General features: G+C 38.6%; 2 protein-coding genes across 2 annotated transcripts; one reads left to right on the forward strand and one right to left on the reverse strand.

Moving 5' to 3' along the window:
* The first annotated feature begins 887 nt into the window (after positions 1-887).
* Positions 888-6,867, forward strand: LOC121629675 (ubiquitin-conjugating enzyme E2 L3-like). The gene is made up of 4 exons (XM_041969382.1): positions 888-1,014; positions 4,318-4,413; positions 5,747-5,933; positions 6,033-6,867. Exons 1-4 carry the CDS (start codon positions 988-990, stop codon positions 6,185-6,187), a joined length of 465 nt encoding a protein of 154 aa, XP_041825316.1. The 5' UTR covers positions 888-987; the 3' UTR covers positions 6,188-6,867.
* Positions 6,868-10,360: 3,493 nt separating this feature from the next.
* On the reverse strand, positions 10,361-18,442 carry ckmt2a (creatine kinase, mitochondrial 2a (sarcomeric)). The gene is made up of 10 exons (XM_041970840.1): positions 18,425-18,442; positions 16,606-16,798; positions 15,120-15,318; positions 14,244-14,339; positions 13,924-14,145; positions 12,617-12,702; positions 12,249-12,372; positions 11,269-11,403; positions 10,812-10,937; positions 10,361-10,701 (listed from the first exon to the last, which is right to left on the reverse strand). The coding sequence occupies exons 2-10, from the start codon at positions 16,752-16,754 to the stop codon at positions 10,585-10,587; spliced, it is 1,254 nt and encodes a 417-aa protein (XP_041826774.1). The 5' UTR covers positions 16,755-16,798; positions 18,425-18,442; the 3' UTR covers positions 10,361-10,584.
* Positions 18,443-18,773: the final 331 nt, after the last annotated feature.

Here is an 18,773-nt window from a genome sequence, read left to right on the forward strand (position 1 = left end):
GAATTGAAAATAGAGTTTTAAATCTAAATTAGCCATATTTATATATAACAAATGTTTTATTCAGTTTTAGAGTTGTAGAGCAGCAGCTTCAATAGGAAATCAGTGTGGTGAAATAGAAAAAAATAAAATAAATAAATAACCCCAGATAGTTTTACCACTTGTTTAGATAAATTGAAATTCTTTAATTTAGTGTTCTGACATAAATAATCACTGATCAGTGACTGTTTAACTGTTTATAAAAGAGACAGTTGTTTCAAATGTCTTTTTTAACAGACATGAAGAGCCATCTGTTTGAATTTATCAAAGCTGTTGTGATGAAATGAAGAAACTTTTGAGACAGAAAAGCTTAGATTCAGCTCAACGTGGAGGTTTACCAAGAAAATAAAACAAAGCAATAATTTCACAAAACAGCAAACAAACAGAAAATTCAACATTTCAGAAACAGAAACAGAAAATACAATACATTTTTTTTTTTTTTTTTTTTTTTACTGTTGAGCGTTTTTTGAAAAGCTGTTTCCTCAGTTTTCTTTTGTGTTTTTTTTATATATTCATTGAATTTCTTTAAATTTTGTATTTCTAATTTTGGTTTTGTTTTTCTAATGTTTCATTGTGTTTCTTAAATTTTGTACTATGATTTGTTTTGTTGAACAGTTTTTTTCCTGTTGTGTTTGGTGTTTTTAATGATGATTATGTTTTCTTAAATGTTTTTTTTTTATTGCCATGTACTAATGTTTTTTATGTTTAGTGGCTATGTTTATGTTTGAATCTGTTATTAAGTTTTCTGAAATGCTTTTTCTTTTCTTTTCTTTACTTGCCATTGGTTTCCTCTGGTAGTTTTGCGCCTCACGGCCACCGTACTCCGGTCCGCTAGGGGGCGGTACTGCGCCAAGACTCCGCCTTTCAGTCGCTTTAAACAAAACTCGAAAGAAGCCAAGAAGAGCGAGTCACGGAAAGAAACAGGAAGAAGAAGACGAAATCGGCACCACAATGACTTCAACCAGGAGATTGGGCAAGGTAAGAAAATGTAGATTTATTGAGTTTTAACTCACCCAGAGAGTTTAAACAACTTGTTTTGACTTTAAGTGCGTAGCTACAAACGCGACGAGGAAGAGAAAACAAAGTGTTTGTCATTGTTTAGTTGTCCGACAAAATGAAAGGATAATGACGTCCGACAGACGGTATCAGAGGGGGAAGCTGTTAGTGAAGCTTAAAGGCCGGCGGGCCATGATACAGCACTTAGACACAGCTGTCTACGTGTCGACGTTTAGAGGCTGAGTTGGGTGAAGGGGACGGGTCCTTAGAGCCGCCGTCTCCGTGTGAAGACAAACAGCTGAGTAGAAAACATGGAGACCGTGGGGCTGGGGCGTGACGTCAGTACTCAGCTGAGCCTCAAACTGTCAGATTAATCAATATCTGAACCGATCAGTCAATCAATCCATTCACAACAACGTAAAGTCCCGTTCAAGCATCACAGATAAATGAACATGATCAGCTGATTAATAGTTAAGTAATGCTGACATAAACAAATGTGTTAGTAAGCTGATATTAAGTAGAAAAGTTGTTCATAACCTAATAAAATATACAAATACAGCTTTTTTTTAAGGCATTTTTTAAGCAGACTGTTGAATTGTGATTAGTATTTAAGAAAAAACAAACAGGGAAATAAAGATCAGTTTAGCCTTAACTGGCTTTGAGGCTTGCAGTGTATTAAAGTGAAACTGATGTTTGACACCGTCTGTGGTTAGAAAGATTGAAATAAGAACAGAAATGTGGTGTATGAATGCATGCTGTCAACCCATATTACTATTTCTCAGAATATTTACTACATATTGGACTGAGGAATAGTAATAAAATACTTTTTCTTTAAGAAAATTCATATTTTGTTGTTTGTCAAAAACATACTAATATGATACATACTAATATTCGGGTGACGTTTTATATGTCAGCCAATAAAATATAACCTATTAGCTCAATGTTTTTACTTACGTTTTGGTTTGAGTTAAATTGAAAGCCTTTCGAATGAAAAGTTAAAAAGCATCCTATATGGGGTAGTTTAAAATGCTCTTTATCTAATAAATAACAAATGTATGTTGAATGAACTCTGTTGTTTAAAGCTGTTGTTCCAGCTTTAAAATAAGCATGCTGATCAGTGGTCAGTGTGTAGAAGCTGCTTTCCATTTACATAGTTGGGTCAGGTGGGTCCTGACTTTGGTCCTGACAGTGACAGGTTTGATTTGAATGATTAAAAATAAGTTTTAAACTAGTTTGAAGGCTGCCAGGTCTCCTGCTTTCACTTTCTACACATTTGGTTTCGATTTACTGAGTCAGACGTTGCATAAGGAATTCCCCCATGCATACACACTGAACTTTGCCATCACCGCTTCCTGAATTCCCCCAATAATCCTGGTTTACGGTGTTGCAGATTTTGAAGAGATTCCTATAAAATGACTCAAGCTGTTTTCAATAATTTACTTCAGACTTGCATTGCATTCTATCAGGGATGGGCAGTTCCAGTTCTCCAGAGCCACAGCCCTGCAGATTTTTGAGGATTCTTTGCTCCGACAAACCTGATTAAAATTAAAGGACTTTCCTTAACAGCTTGTTAAGTTCTGTCCAAACATTTTGACCCATTCATCTGATTCAGGCGCTCCTGCAGGAAACATCCCGAACCTGCAGGACTGCGGCCCTCAAAGACAGACTTTGCCCACCCTGTAATACACTACACATAATCATTAATTAAGGAAATGATAAACTGTAGCCCTAAATATTTTTAAGCACATAATGCTGGAGTCATTATGTGATTTATTACATTTGCTAAAAAACAGAACTGGCTTGTGACAAAACAAGAAAATGAGTTTACGATAAAGAGCAGTGATGTTATAATATCACAGTTTTATGTCTGGTGTAAAATAGAAGGAAACAATTTGCATTACAATAAAAACACGGTGATAAACACTGCCTGGCCAAAAAGAAGTTGTCACCCAAAAAAAAAAAGGCTTACACACTAATATTTAGTTCTTTAGCTTTGATTCCTGCAGCATTCTCCGTGGCATTATTTTCATACACTTCTGTAATGTCACAGCATTTATTTTATCCAGTGTTGCATTAGTTTTTCACCAAGAGTTTGTATTGATAATGGAGAATCCAATCACTGCACAAAGCCTTCTCCAGCACAACCCAAGACTCTGTGGTGCCCAATCCATGTGTGAAAATGATGTCTCCTTCCCTGAACCACTCTTTCACAATCTGAGCCCCATGAATCCTGCATTGTCACCTTGGAACATGGCCGTGCCATCGGGGAAGATGGAATAACCTGCTCATTTCAGTAAATTCAGGTAGTCAGCTGACCTCATTCTTTGGACACATAATGTTGCTGAATCTGGATCTGAACCTAGACCTGACCAACTGCAGCAACCCCAGATCATGGATGACCCCCACAGGCTTGTACAGTAGGAAGTAGGCATGATGGCCTCATCACTTCATCCTTCTCTCTTCTTACCCTAATGCTCCATCACTCTGGAACAGGGTAAATCTGGACTCATCAGACCACATGACCTTCCCCCATTGCTCCAGAGTCCAGTCTTTATGCTCCTTTGCAAACTGAATCCCTTTTCTCCGGCTAGCCTCACTGATTAGTGGCTTTCTTATGGCTACAAAGCTGTTCAGTCCCAAGTTCCCTTCACATTGTTCATGTGGAAATGTTATTTTCACTATTAAACATCTGAGTTCTGCTGCTGTTTTTTTTTTATTTGATTTCACCAAACGTTTAAGAGATCACGAGCACCATCATTCAGGATGTTTTTCCAACCACATTTCTTCCTGGAAGACAATGGTTCCCTACCAACCTTCCAGTTTTTATAATGTGACAGTTTAACCCAGTTTTAGTAGTTTCAGCTTCTCCTTAGATGTTTTCTCGTTTTGATGCCAATAATTTGACCCTTAACATCTTTTCCACAAACCACAGGATGTCTCTCCTGACGTGGTTGCTACTCACTGCATCCGTTGGGGTTAAACAACTTGTTGCAGCTAAAACATCATCATCCATGCAGGAATTACCCAATAGGAGGCTTTGACCTATTTGCTTAGTTAAATAGTGTATTATTAATGACTACCTGAAACAGCTCCACGGTGCTGCAGTGTCCATGTTAAATCTATGAAAAAGGAAACTTATTTTGTTATCAGTGTTTATCTGACTGGACTCCTGTTACTGATCACAGCACATTTAATTTCCCTGCTGCTCTCTTCATTCTCATTTTTTAATTTAAATGTATATCAACATGTTTTCTCTGAAGTCTTATAAATCATGTTCTGTTGCAGGAGCTCGATGACATTCGCAAATCTGGAATTAAGCAGTTCCGCAACATTCAAGTGGATGAATCAAATATTTTGACCTGGCAAGGACTCATTGTTCCTGTGAGTATGGAGCTTCAACTCTTTATGCCCTTATTTCTTCTTCTTTTTCCCCTGAAACTGTTTTAAAGGTTTGAACCTTTTTATTCTTCTCTGACCGGTAATGCCACAGCTCATATACTTGCTCTGTCGGCACAGCCTGTCAAATCTCACAAAGTTGTAAAGTGAATGTGTTCAAACCACAACTTTCCAACCTTTAAATGACAACTACATCATCTGAAGTGCTAAAGTCTTCTCCTTATCTGCCCGAGACATGAACAAACAACTGCTGCACTCATTAGCTGCTAAGCTACAGCACATTGCACAGCAAACAAATGCACCTGTTGATGTCGCTTTGGCCTTTTTTAGTCATGTTTACAAAGCAGAAGTTTCCCAGAGGGCTTATAGGAAGCTGTTTTATTTGAAAGCAGGTGTAATGTTGCAGCTTACAAGGAATCGTAATGCTAACAAATGAGTGATTTTTCCCGTAGAGTTGATCAGTCGCAGATAGGTCAAGCAAAATAAGTTGACACTCATAATTAAAGGATGTTAGTCATTTAATTGGAAAAAAAATACACCAAATTGAAGAGCTGTACCTGAAAGTACCCTGAAGCATATACTGTTCTGAGGACTGGTTGAAGACCAGGTTGGTCTAAATTAAGTATCGATCACTTTTTTTTATTTTGAAGTGTTTGTGTGGTCGGTTGTCATTATCCCATCCCCAGCTTCTCTTATAAATGCTTCTCGGACCTAGACGAACAAAAAGTTGGTTCTGTTCTGGAAGCAGATTTATGGGCCAAGAACCAATGAAGTTCTGAAGATGAAAAACTAGTGGCAGGTCTAGACACTGGATCAGAGCCAGGACTTAACTTGCTTTCATTCAGAAAGGGTTGGATATTATTTTTACCCCCCAGAAATATATGTTTTTGAAGGTTTGTTATGTTTTGGAGGGGAGTGGATTGCTCTGAATTTGGTTTCTGTTGATTCTGCTTCATAACAACCAAAATAGAGATGCAGCACCAAACTATAAACGAAGCGTACATTGAAGATCTAAAAATCTTGACGGGTGCTCATTTGCTCAGTTTTTACTGGGGCCGAAAAAACTTTTAATTGGTTTAAAGAGTAGCATAACGTCTTGTTAAGTTCCAGCTCGGCATGTAGGCTATTTGAGGCGTGCGGTATTCCCTGATAACTTCTTAAACATGGGTCGGTACGAACAAACTCAGAGCAGGTTTGTTTATTTCCCTTAGCTTCTCTCAAACTGCCTATTTGGTCCTTAGACTTTAATGGACTTTAATGCCTTCCATGGAAAAACACTCCTTCATTTCTAAGTCATCACACTCTTGCTTCCTTTTAGGACTGTCCTCCATACGACAAAGGAGCCTTTCGGATTGAGATCATCTTCCCTGCAGAGTACCCCTTCAAGCCCCCCAAGATCACCTTCAAGACAAAGATCTACCATCCCAACATTGATGAAAAGGGCCAGGTGTGCCTGCCCATCATCAGCGTGGAAAACTGGAAGCCAGCCACAAAAACTTGCCAGGGTGAGCGAAGAGGCAGGGTTGATGTCAGAGAAGTTCTTTTTAATCCATTTGCATGCTTTAATGAATGACAAGTGGTGTTTTGTGGTATCTGTCCTGCAGTGATTCATTGTCTCATCACTCTGGTGAACACCCCTCAGCCCGAGCACCCGCTGAGGGCAGACCTGGCGGAGGAGTACACTAAAGACCGAGCAAAATTCATGAAGAATGCCGAAGAGTTCACAAAGAAACACAGTGAAAAGCGACCTGTGGACTGACAACACAACACTGACGCGCCTGTTGGGTTCCTTTCGGTATCCTGTTAAAAGAACCCGGCCTGACTCTCTGCTCTTATCCTGCGTTTCACAGAGATGTCCTGTTCTCCTGTACCTGCATTGTTTAGCTCTCTCCAACCAATCATTAGAGGCTCGTCTTTCTGTTTCACTTTGCCAAAAAAAAAAAAAAAAAAAAAAAAAAAAAGAAGAAAACAAGCAGGACTTTTTGGTGAGTAGGCAGGTTCTGGCCTCTAGGTGTCACCTTTTAGTTGTTTTTGACTTCTTTCTACTGATTTCTTTTTAGAAAAAAATAAAATTCTCAGAGGTGGCATCCTGGAAAGTCTAATCAGACAATAAAAAGTGCTGTTCTGCTTACTTAAATGGTGAATGTTATTTCAGATAAATCCTTGGCTTATGCAGACCTTTTTACAGATTTTTAAGCTTTGTTTTCAAAGTTAACAGCATCTAATGCTGCTTTTTTTTCTTCTTTTTCCTTTCCACCATCCTTTTCTGTAAAAAAACCTGCTCAAGTACACGTTTGTTACCGAGGAATCCACATGTAAACACAAATTAATGAAACTGCAGCAAAATTCAAGTGTCATTTGAAACGTTTTTTTTTTTTTTTTTTTTGTATTTTGAGGAAAATATTTCTTTTAAGACTTTAATTAAATTTCTTCCACCTCTGTTGGCCTCCTCACAAAGTTCATGCTGTCAGTGAACAGCAGCAACAGTCCAGAATTTTACTTTAACCATTCAACTTGTCAGAAGAGACAAAATTATTAGATTTTTTTCCAGCTACTTGTCACTGAAGTGAATATTTTCATACAGAGATTGAAATCCTCACATAACGTACTCATCTTTCACATAACTGTACATTATGTGTACTGCTGTACACATCGGGGTGTAAATCTAAACTGGCTCTTGGTCATAAAATTAGATAAATACAAGCTCAGCTGAACAACATTATTTAACAAAAGATAAACTAGATGCAGAAGCAGTGTGAGAGTGTGTCCATGTGAATTAAAGTAAGCAGCAACCAGGTTCTGCTAATCAATTCACTAATTAACCCATCAGCAACTAGCCAATGAGGAAAGGCATCAATTTATTTATAAAGCATTTTAACACCAGCCACAGCTGAAACTTCTGTATATCTAAGGTAAGCGGTGAAATAGATTAAATCAAATCCCCCCCAAAAAATAAATAGAAATGAATTAAAAACCAACTAAAAACCAAGGATAGGTCGTTTCATAACTTAGGTACACTGATAGAAAAGGCCCTGTCCCCTCTGAGCTTCAGTTTAGAACTTGGAAAGACCAGCTGATCTGAGGACCTGGGTAGAAATATGGTGGTGGAGAAGCTCATATATGGAAGGTGGAACAACACCATTTAAAACTTTTAAAACAAACATAAGGATGTTAAAGTGGACCCTAAGGTGCACATGAAGCCAGAACAGGGTCATGTGCTTTTTTTTTGGTTTCTGTTAAAAATGGTTCAACAGCATTCTGAACCAGCTGCAGACCTGCAAGTAAGGACTGACTTAATCCAAAATGGAGGGAATTAGAGTAATCCAGCCATGACAGTATAAAGGATTAACATTTCCAACTGCTGTCTAGAGGGAAAAGGGTTCATCTTTCCCAATTCCCTTTAATAAGGGTTGCCCAAGTCCAGTCCTTGAGAGCTACTATCCTGCTACTTTTAAGGTGCATTCACATCAGGATAGTCTGCTAGACTTGGTATGAAGCAGACCGTCTGAGCTAACAGACTAGAATTTTGATTCAAAAAGGCTGGTGTTGATGGGCTCTGAGATGCATCCCTACGCACACTTGGCTGAATTCCCTCATGTGCATGTCATTCAGCTCTGCAGAGGCCTGGTAACAAGCTTTTGATTCAGGTGTGCTAGAGAAGGATGCATTTAAAAGTTGCAGGATAGTAGATGTGGAGGACTGGAGATGGGCACCACTGCCTTAAATGATAAAAGCCTGACTTAACTGTGGTGTTGACATGACTATTCAGTTTAAAACCACTGTCCATTCTAAAACCCAACATTTACAGCTGGGGTTTAATATGCATGGCTAGGGGACCCAGCGCAACAGGAGGGGTCTCACATGAGCCACTAGGTTCAAACACAAATAAATAAATATCCTCAAGAAAAGCTAAAAGAAGTTTAACTGACCAAGAATCTCTTAAAGAAGCAAATGTTGTCCATTAATCTGAGAAGGGTTATGAGGTCATTTCCAAACTATCCAGACTCCCATCATTCAACAGGGAAAAAGGAAAAAACATTTAAGAAAACTGCCAATCTTCTCAGGAGTGGACGTCCCAGCAAGTTCAGAGCAAGATCAGCCTGTTTAATCCTCACAGAGGCTGTAAAAACCACAAGAGCAACATCTCAGACTCTCCAGGCCTCAGTTCTGAAATGAACATGGAAGCACAGCTTAGGTTGGCAAAGCTGCATCAGAACAAAGCACAAGACATCTGGAACAATGTCCTTTGGACACACCAGACCAAAGTGGAGATGTTTGGTCAGTGCATATTTGGAGAAACCCTGTGATGGACTGGCGACCTGTTCAGGGTGTTCCCTGCCTCTCACCTAGTAGCTGCTAGAATAAGCTCCAGTCCCACCTGCAACCCTGCACTGGAAAAAGCAGGTATAGAAAATAAATGGATGGATTTTTGGAGAAAACTAAACAGTATATTGGGAAAAAATACCTCACACCAACTGTCAGCACAGTGGTGGAGGGATGATGATCTGGGCATGTTGCAGCCACAGGATCTGGATACCAGTCGCTGAATAGACCATGAAGTCCTCTGGAGTCAGTTGTGAGTCCAACTGTCTGACAGCTAAAGCTTGGTTTAAAATAGCTCATGCAGCTGGACAGTGATCCCAAACACAGCAGCAGATCTACAGCAGCATGGCAGAAAAAGAAAAAAATCAAGTTGTTGACACGATCAGGTCAAAGTCTAGACCTGAATCTGTTGATTGAGGTCTAGACTTTAGTCTAGAAATGCTGTGGTGGGACCTTCAGGGAGCTGCAGAAGCCAATGCTGCAAATCTCATTGAGCTGAAGCAACAATGGAAAGAAGAGCGGACCAAACTTTATCCACAATGATGTAAAGCAAACAAACATTACAAGCTGCAAGATCATGGAGAAAAAAGCTGTCCATGATTATATTAAAACATGAACGTTTTCATGTCAAGAAAATTTGTTTTTTTTTAAATGTCAAACATGAAAATATCTCCTACAAGCTGAAGCAGAAAAGAAGACAGAGTTCCCGCTTCTTTATTAGAAATCAGCTAAATTTGAACCAGACCTGCAAAGAAATACTGTTGAAGGCCAAAAAGATGTAGACAAATGCAGAAGGTGGAAACTTCCAGACTGATGTTTTAACCCCTCCATGCTGTATGTATCATATTTAATACACAGTGTTTCTGAGATCTTTTGCATCACTTTATGGTAAAAATGTTGCTTAACACCTTGTATATGCAGCAATAAATCAATAAGAAATAATAAGAATAATAAATGATAAATATTTGAAAATGTGTTGTTTTAGAGTTTGTTAAAGGACATTATATTTTAAAAAAAAAGATTTTTTTTCCTTATTTTTTGGTTCAGGCTGTAAAGGATAATAGACATGCAACCAAATATGTCACACATACCTGACATGTGTCCACGGTAACCCTTCTGTCTTCATCAGAAGCGTGACTGGATGGAAAGTGATGGAATTATCAGCTGGCAGGTCAACCACGCCCTGTGCTGTCCACCTGCTATTTCATGATGTCTCTCCAGGTGTGGGAAAGCAGGAAGGCCCCCTCTTCCCAGTTCATGACTTTCTAGGTTTGTTTGCTAATCTCCCCCACCTCCATAATCCAGCAGTTTCAATGCAGATGACCTTGACATTATCCCAGTCCATAAAACAATTTTCTCACTTGCGATGGTTCATGGTGGCTGATTTCATATTTTCCTGCCGCGCCTGTCTTGTCTGTCTTTATGTGATTTCTTTCTCATTTTGTTTAAGATGTTTTTCTTTTCATGTTATGGACTGGTGTAACAGATTTCATGTCTGATAAAAAAAAGAAAAAGAAAAGTAGACATTCTACCAGTGATTTCATGAATCTGAATAATTATGCAGATGTATGAGAAGTCAAGGAGAAAGTGAAAAGTCAGAGTCAAAATGTTTGAAATGAGTTATTTATTAAAGTCAGGGTTACATTGAACTTGAGGTAGGATTTCCACCATACAGCAGGTCACGTGTAGGATCATTGTACCCTGAAGATATTTTGTGAGAGGCTTCAACCTGCTCGGTAGTACTGCGTAGCTCTGAGGTTCTCCGTCGGGCTCAGTCTAGAAGGAAACACCAACCAGCTGATGACCTCCTGCTAACTGTCATGAGTCCAGATTTCACTTCTTGAACTGAACAAGGGGAGCTGGGACTTTGATGTCCTGGCCTTTCTCCAACTTCTTCTCACACTCGATAAGGTAATTAACCCCATCAACCACCAGCTGAACCAGCTCCACCTGAGCACACACAAAAGGTCACTTATGTTAAAAAATGGTGGCTCAGACCGGGCTTCAGTAAGAGAGTAAATGAAAGGAAAAAAACAGAAAAACAAAAGGCTGATCCTCACCTCAGATTTACCCAAACGGTCCAGGTTGGAAATGTCGAAGGTGTCTCCAGTCGCAGCCGTGTCCACTCCACCTGTGCCTCGCTTCTGCAGCCGCAGGTTGTCGAGGATTTTGGAAAAACGCGGGTCCTGCAGAGTAATTTGTAACGTACGACATCAAATAAAACTTTGATTTGAGAAAACAGGAAGTTTATAAACGCTCTTTACATTGATTACACATCTGTTTTTTTCTTGTTCTGCTCTGTCAGCCAATATGGCCGCCAAAGTCTGTTGATATCTAATAAGACCTTTTATTTCTTATGGGAGTTTTTTTTTTAAATAATTGTTAGGGATTAATGTTCTTTGCTGCATTTACACAGAAGTATAGAATCTACCTGGCTCTAAATACACACATTTGTTGGTATTAAAAAATGCAATCAGAAGAGTTGAAAGCTGTGAATGTGTATTAAATGTGTGTTACCTTGCTGAGGTTGGGCAGGCGTACATGAACGCCCGCCCTGAGACCAGTGCCCAAGTTGGAGGGACATGTGAGGACGTAGCCCAGATGCTCGTTCCACATGAACTCCCATCCTCTCTCCTGGATCAGATGCTCCACCTGTGGGACACAACATGCAAAGAGTTCTTCAGTTATGCATTATATTAAAAAGTTTGAACACAATTTCCTATTGAATCTAAAAAAAATGTGTCCAAACTTTTGACTGGCAGTGCATATGCACATATTGAAATAAAAAAAATTATTTAACATATGCAAGAGACCACACGCACCTGATCTTTATGAAAAAATAAAAAATAAAAAATAACAGCAGACAGCAAACAAAACACACTGACTGTTCTTGAGGTTAAGCCTTAAGGTCACTGGGGACTTTTCTATCCATTCAGGTCATTTTTCATTTAATTTTTGGCCCCCAATATGGTTGGGTTGGCCCATTTGGAATGATTTTTGTAAGAGAGTGTTTCTTTTGAAGAACAAGAAAAATTTACTACCATTATATATATATATATATATATATATATATATACTGCAGATCAAAATCCACAATATTCCAACAGACAAATCTAGACTTTGTGCACATTCGCATATCTTAGAGTGTTTACTGTGTTTGTCTAAGCAGGGTCTGGATATGGTTTAAATTGGTCTAAATCCTAAAAAAAGGCAGTAAAATGGGATCATTTTACAATTTCCCTTTACTGCAGTGTTGTGGTGAAATGTAGAAAGTGACAAAAACAGCAAAAGCAACCCTGGTGGCTTTCTTAGTATAACAGGAGTCATGAGAATGGGACACACCAGAAACAGTCAATGACATTAAACAATCCAAATTAAATTCTGTACATTCTGCATTTTAAAAAAAATGATATGTTGCATTTTCTCTTCGTGGTTGTGTTATTTTACTTTAGGGATCAAAGTGGTGAAAAGAAAAGGGAGCAACATTTGCACCAAACCTGTTTAAGTCCACGGCAGAATCTGTCAAACACTCTCTTCATGTTGCCGCCCTTCTCCATGGAGATGACTCTGGTGTGGTCTTCTTCATTTATCCAGATCAGGAAGGTCTTCTCATTGTTGTGCCTGAAGAGAAACAGCTACAGAAAGTTACTAAAGACTTCTCCAAATAAAATAAGCTTCATCACTACTGATAACTCAATCACTTTCATAGTGCCAAGCCTTTCATAGGCCAGACTTTATTTAAACATGCATTTGTAACAGAAAGCACACCAAATTGGAAATTGAAAATCTGGAGAATACTTTTCATTACTATAAAAGTAAAATAATCACTCATGAATGGTCACACAGAGATCTGAGTCGACCATACCAGATGCCCCTGGCGTCTGGCCAGTCTCTGGCCATAAAGGCACATGTCAACAGTGGAGAAACTGGCTTGTCAAACAGGAAGTGGTCCTACAGGTGAGGAAGTAAAAGATAAGTTGAAAGAGGAAATAGAAATATAAGGAAAGAGAAGAATACATTTCACATGCTAATGGGACAGTGTTGGTTGGATATAGGGATCTTTAAAGGTGGATAAGCGGGGATATATGAATCAGCTTCCTTTCTCTGGGTTGGGATTTCACTAACTGGAGTTGGCCTTACCAGATGCCCCTGGCATCAGGCCAGTCTCGGGCCATGAAAGCTGAAGTGAGCAATGGAGACACAGGCTTGTCGAAGAGGAAGTGATCCTTTAATTAGCCGCAGCATGACATAAGTAGAGCATAAAAGGTACGTTTAAATCCTAGCATAAATTTAAACAAACTTCTGTTGTACCACATAAATGTCTCATAGTGCCACAGAAATTCTTCTTTTTCTTTACGATTTTGGTGTCCAAAAATAAATGACTAAATAACATTTTTATTTAATAAAAACTGCAGTAGAAAAAAAAACTGTAGTGATGTTTGTAGAAACTGTAGAAAAACTATGGTGAATTTATGCGGCTAAAAGCTAATTAGCCTAGCTTAGCTGCATACCTAACTGCAGCCTCTGATGAAGAAAGTGATGAAATAATCCCGTTTGATATAAGTCTCACTGGTTTAGATCAACGGGAGTGTAAGAACTCAAATCATCTATTAAATAAATCAGGGCTACTCAGTTCGGTCCTATGAGCGCCACAGTCCAGCAGGTTTTCAATATACTTATGCTTCAACACACCTGAATTAAATGAAACAGATCTAACCGCCTATCAAGTTCTACACAATAACTCATTAATGTGAGTCAGGTGTGTTGGAGCAGGGATACATGGAAAACCTTCTGGATTGCGGCCATGTATGACTGAATTGAGTAGTCCCAGTATAAATAATATAGACAAGCAGTTTCAAACTTTTTTGTTTGCCTAATGTCTGCTTGTAATGGTGATTCACTCTGTTTTTTTTCTGTTTCACTTATAGGTTTTATATATAGATCAAATATCTACAGAAGAATTAATCTGAAGTATTTATGAGAAGTTAAATGCTTAACAGACTTTGCTGTCTTCGACCAATACTTAAAATTCAATTTTATATTTACAGTTAATAACAACATAAACATCATTTACTGAGTTTTATGTTCACATAGGAGCCAACCGTTTATATCCAACAGCCTATTCAAACGTTATTTATTAAAACATAAAAATCTGGGGCATTAATAACGTACATCAATGAGCTGCTGCTGCTCTTTCTCTGACATTTCTCCCAGGCTGTAGTAGCGTCCAGCCAGGTCCCCTTTCAGGCCGGCCAGGGCCATCACCGCCACCCGCTCCACCTCACGGCGCTCAGCCCTTGAACAGGCTGGGGGGAGGCTCAAACCACGGATGCTGCGGCCAGTCCGGACGCGGGATGACAGAACATAATTCTCATCAAAAATGCCGTTGGTTATCTGGAAGCAGAGAGAAGAAAAAGGCATAACTTTTAATGTCTTCTAATTGATGTGGGAACAGAAAAAAGTGAGACAGATGAAGGAAGTTGAGGTCCAACCTTGGAGGAATCCAGGTCAGTGGGATGTTTCATGGTTTTGGGGTCATAGCCGTTGTGTCTGTCTTTAATGATAGGGTCAAAGAGCTCAGCAAACACCTAGAGGACACAACAAAGTCAAAGGTGTAGGTTTAGAAATTGACTCCTGATGGTATTTTTACTTACTTGTCTGTTAATATTCATTCATTTTCTGTGCTGGCCAGCGAAGCTGTTTACTTTTTTTTTATTCTTCCAGTACTGATGTGAAGACTTATGGAAAGAACAGTGTGCAAAAATAAAACACTGAGACTTAATCTGCAATTTGTACTGAATAGCCATTAACTTGATTTTGGAAAATGTGGTCATAGATTTAGAGAAGGTTGATGATGTTTATAATCTGAAGACAGTTTGTGAGTCCAGAGGGTTGAATATGGGGCTCATTGGTATAACAGTAAAAGTTTTTTCTTTATTAAAATTTTCTTTATTTATTTATTATAAAATGGTCTTAACACAGACCCCTGAGGAATGCCGTTCTTAGCCAAACTGATGATTTCTCTAAACACACTCATGTAAACCAGAGAAATGGTGGCTCTATTTACTTTAATTTTAGCCCAGAGCTCTGATGATACAGAATGAGAGGTGGTAACACAGCATGAAGGTCAGAGAGGATGAGGATGGTGAGAAGAGCAGCTGGGAGATAATTAGGGTTAGGTCAAGGGCATTTTAATGTGATGGTTGGAACTCCCATTTGGGCTGAAACTTACAATTATTTGATAGATTTATACATAAATTCTTTCCTCAAGTAACTGATTGCTATGTATTAAAACTATCAGCTGCAGCACAAAGTAACATACACAAAGATGCATTCATGATGTAGTAATTATTATTTGTCTGTGTTACCTCATAACTCTCCTCATCGCCGGCTACACAGCCCACAGTCTTAATGAAAGGGTGTCCTGGGTTGTCGACTCCAGTTTGGATGCACTGGTCCAGGGTCCAGTTGTTGGGGGTCACCTTGTCTCTCAGTTTAGCGTAAACAGCTGGAGTCAGAGCAGAGGCCATGCAGTTGTTGTGTTTCCTCAGATCGGGGAAGTCAGAGCTTCAGGAGATGAAGAGTTGGAAAGAGGCAGAAGAAAGTTGACGTTCTTTTCTTTTAAAATAAAGAAATCTGCATAGTATTTTCTTTTTTCCAAATTTTAATTTGAAGTAAAACTGGAAAAAATAATGCAGATTATAGCTGTCTACCAAATATTCAGTTTCCTTGCAGGATTTTTATAAAATCACAACTTTAGACTGAAATTGACCTTTAAGTCTTACAGACTGTAACTGGGAGGCAACTTAACACAAGACAACAAACAGAGCTGTCCATGGTTTTGAAAAAATAATTAATGTATAAATGCTCATGTTTCAAACAATCATTTTACTGGTCTTGATGTCATAGGTGCAGACTTCTTAGTACTGAACATGACGATCATAAGTAATCAGATTTTCACTCTGTGTAGAAAACCTTTTCTTCATTTAGTTTTTTAGTGTCTCCTCTTTCCTTGTGGTTCCTAAAGCCTGTGCACAGCAGCCCCGACTCTTTCTTTTGTGTATAATTCTAAACCACATGGTAATTTAAAAGGGCGTTGGCACACTGTGTCCTGTGAGAAGATCTTCAGTGTGCCTTGGCATCAAGCAAGTGTCTGGAAATCTTGTCACAGGCCAGGTCATTCCTCTGACAGATATTCCCTCCATTTGGTGTTTTGATGACGGCAGTGGAAAGTCCCACCACAACAGGTGGGTCCAAAGTCTCCTACGGTTAAAATCTGTTGACTGCAAAGGCCAAAATGCATGATTTTAAACCATGAAATGATCAGAAGACACTTCCTTCCACATGGAAGATGATGTCCTCTCCTATCAGGATATGAATGTTTAATGTTAAGAGAAGGGTGATCACTCAGAAGAACTTTAATGGTTTCCGGTGATTCTTTCCTCTCAGAGACAAGTGGATCCAAACCATGTCAAGGTAAAGGCAGAGAGAAAGAGGGAGGACATTAAAGTGAGTCAAAGGTGACACTCATGAAACTTGAGAGTAACTATCCTGCACGGCGTGTCCACCATGACACCCCCCACTTATTCATACTGTCACATACTCACTCGCAGTCAGCTGACAGCCTCTGAAAGTGTCACTACTTCAGCCTCAGTGAATGAGTTTAAAAACGGTCTACTAAAGTCACCTTTCAGCTGTGGGAACGCAAGTCATTCTTCTGAAGTGTGCAAGTGGTGAGACGCACGTAGTCGGTTTCTGTGTTGTCAGGGCAGATAATTATAGTGTATTCAGTGAGTCATTAAGGTCATCTATGCCCTGCGCTCCACATGGTGGTGCTGACGTTGCCTGTTTTACCTGGGAGGATAGAGCTTCCTCCTCACGTCTGCAGCCAGAGAGCTGTTCTCGTTCAGCAACAAGCCTGTTGCCATGGTTCCTGCTCCCAAGCCGGCCAAGAGCACCGCCGTGTTGCGGCTGGAGACCAGACGCCGGAAAGAGCTTGCCATCTTTCTTCTAGATGGGTTACTCGTGTGTCTCAGTAGAAAAAGAACTAAAGAACAAAACAATGGAAAAGAAAATAATGTAAAGGAGCAAAACTTTAGTTTGAACAGATCAAAAAATCTCCTCAGCTGATCAGTAGGAGCTAACCAGGATTTAAATTAGCAACTAAATTTCCCCCACAAGTTCAGCATTGCTGTTTAAAAAGGAGACTTGTCTAACAATAAAGTCTTAAAAGGAGTGCAGAGCTGGAAAATTAAAGTTTGCTGTTACGAGCTACCAACACATGCAAAACAGATATTTAACCAGTTAACTGAATCTCATGCAAAGAAAAAGGAAAAAAGAAAATTTGAAGAGAAATAATCAATGTCAACACAGATGTTTTTAAAGACATAAGAAACAAGAAAATATGGAAAATATTCTTAACATTTGTTATAAGATTTCTATGATGACATTAGAATCAAACTGTAAATAGCCTATAAGTGTCGGGTGTTGAAAAAAGGAATTTTCCATCTTTTAACGTGACCTTTAAAACATGACCAAGCTAACTGAGAGTTTCAATAGTTTAAATATCAATGACAATCTCATCTAATAACAATACTGAATTTTAGACATGTTGGGATACAGAAGTTTAGTAATAAGAAAGAAAAGTTTGGTAAAGTTTGCTGTTTTATAGCAATTTATGTTGATTTAACAAAATGTAGATATTCAGTTTCCCAATAATTTTATATCATTTAAACAAAAGAACCTCAAACATCAAAGTAATCCTGCTAAAAAAGAACCAGCTTAGCTTTGTGGAGCAGCTTTTTTCTACCGTTTTATAGCCCTGGACAACTTTCATTTATTAATTTATCTACACATCTATGATCATATGGTTTTGTCATACTTTATTGATTTAACCAATTTATTTATTTTCATTAATTTAATTTTATTTATGTATTTATTTTTTTATTGTTGACTTAATTATTATTAATTGTTATTAATTTCTACTATATTTAATTTAATTGTAGTTTTATATTTCAGGCCTTTTCTTTGTTTTTAACTGTATTTATTTTGCTTTTATATAATTGTAAATAAATTTAGGTGTTAAGGGGTAAAATTCAGGTACATTGGAAAAATAGAATGAAAAGTGCAAAAATAACAGCATAAATGCTGCTTGCAAACCCGTTTACAATTTTTTTTTAAAATTGCTTTTATGATAGCATTGTCCATTAAATTCTCTTTTAAATTGCCCATTAAAATGAATTCTGGTTCAGGTTATATATATAAATTAACATAAGTGAATATATAATGAAAAACATTCTTGGAACCAGTCCAGACCTAGTTCTGCCTTCACTTATCTGAGCTCAGACCAGCTGCTTGGAGGACCCTGCTCCTCATGCAGGGTCCTGTTCCATATAGTAACAAGCTTAGAGCAGTGTGGCAGATGCTCTTAGCCTCTTAGCATTATCAGTGTTCACCTACAGAAAAGCAGGTTTCATATGACCTCTAATGCTTCGGTAATAAACACTCAACTCTGCCTTTAGCTTGGAGGAAAAAGTGAGAGCCGTCATTATAGCCCAGTTAAAAGTCTATCATGAAGTGAAGCTGTTTAGAGGAGTTATAGTGTAGTTTGTCTCTCACACAAGCTGTCTATGGAGCTGTGGCGTAATATAGAGGAAAGCTGTGAGGACATTACTTCTGTTAATCCAGGTCAGAGGTGAAAGATTTCTCATTGGTCCAACGCTTTACAGTGAGCTGATACCTGAGGAGTCACACAGTCAGTCACATGATTTCCATCCAACACATTTATCTATGACTATATTTTTCCTCTTACTGTGCAGGTTAAAGAGAGGGCACTCTCTGGGATAGTGGTAATATTATTTTTAGATCAGAGGAGGGCAGGCTGGTGCCAAGATTTAATGCCAAGACCAAAGTCACTTCTGGCTCATATACACAATGACATTCAGTACAGGTCAGAAGATCAGAATCATTTCAGGCTGAGGGACAGAAACTGGAGAGGAAGCATGGGAAATAATGGGTAAAGC

The sequence above is a fragment of the Melanotaenia boesemani genome, chromosome 19 (genome assembly GCF_017639745.1).
Source record: "Melanotaenia boesemani isolate fMelBoe1 chromosome 19, fMelBoe1.pri, whole genome shotgun sequence".
NCBI classification, from domain to species: domain Eukaryota; kingdom Metazoa; phylum Chordata; class Actinopteri; order Atheriniformes; family Melanotaeniidae; genus Melanotaenia; species Melanotaenia boesemani.

Coding starts and splice junctions, on each gene's coding strand:
- LOC121629675 (XM_041969382.1), top strand. CDS start 988: ATGACTTCAACCAGGAGATTGGGCAAG. Junction 4,414..5,746: donor GGCAAGGACTCATTGTTCCT/GTGAGTATGGAG, acceptor GCTTCCTTTTAG/GACTGTCCTCCATACGACAA. Junction 5,934..6,032: donor AGCCACAAAAACTTGCCAGG/GTGAGCGAAGAG, acceptor TCTGTCCTGCAG/TGATTCATTGTCTCATCACT.
- ckmt2a (XM_041970840.1), bottom strand. CDS start 16,754: ATGGCAAGCTCTTTCCGGCGTCTGGTCTCCAGCCGCAACACGGCGGTG. Junction 15,319..16,605: donor AGGAAGCTCTATCCTCCCAG/GTAAAACAGGCA, acceptor CATCTCCTGAAG/CTCTGACTTCCCCGATCTGA. Junction 12,373..12,616: donor CCAGACGCCAGGGGCATCTG/GTATGGTCGACT, acceptor GTTTCTCTTCAG/GCACAACAATGAGAAGACCT.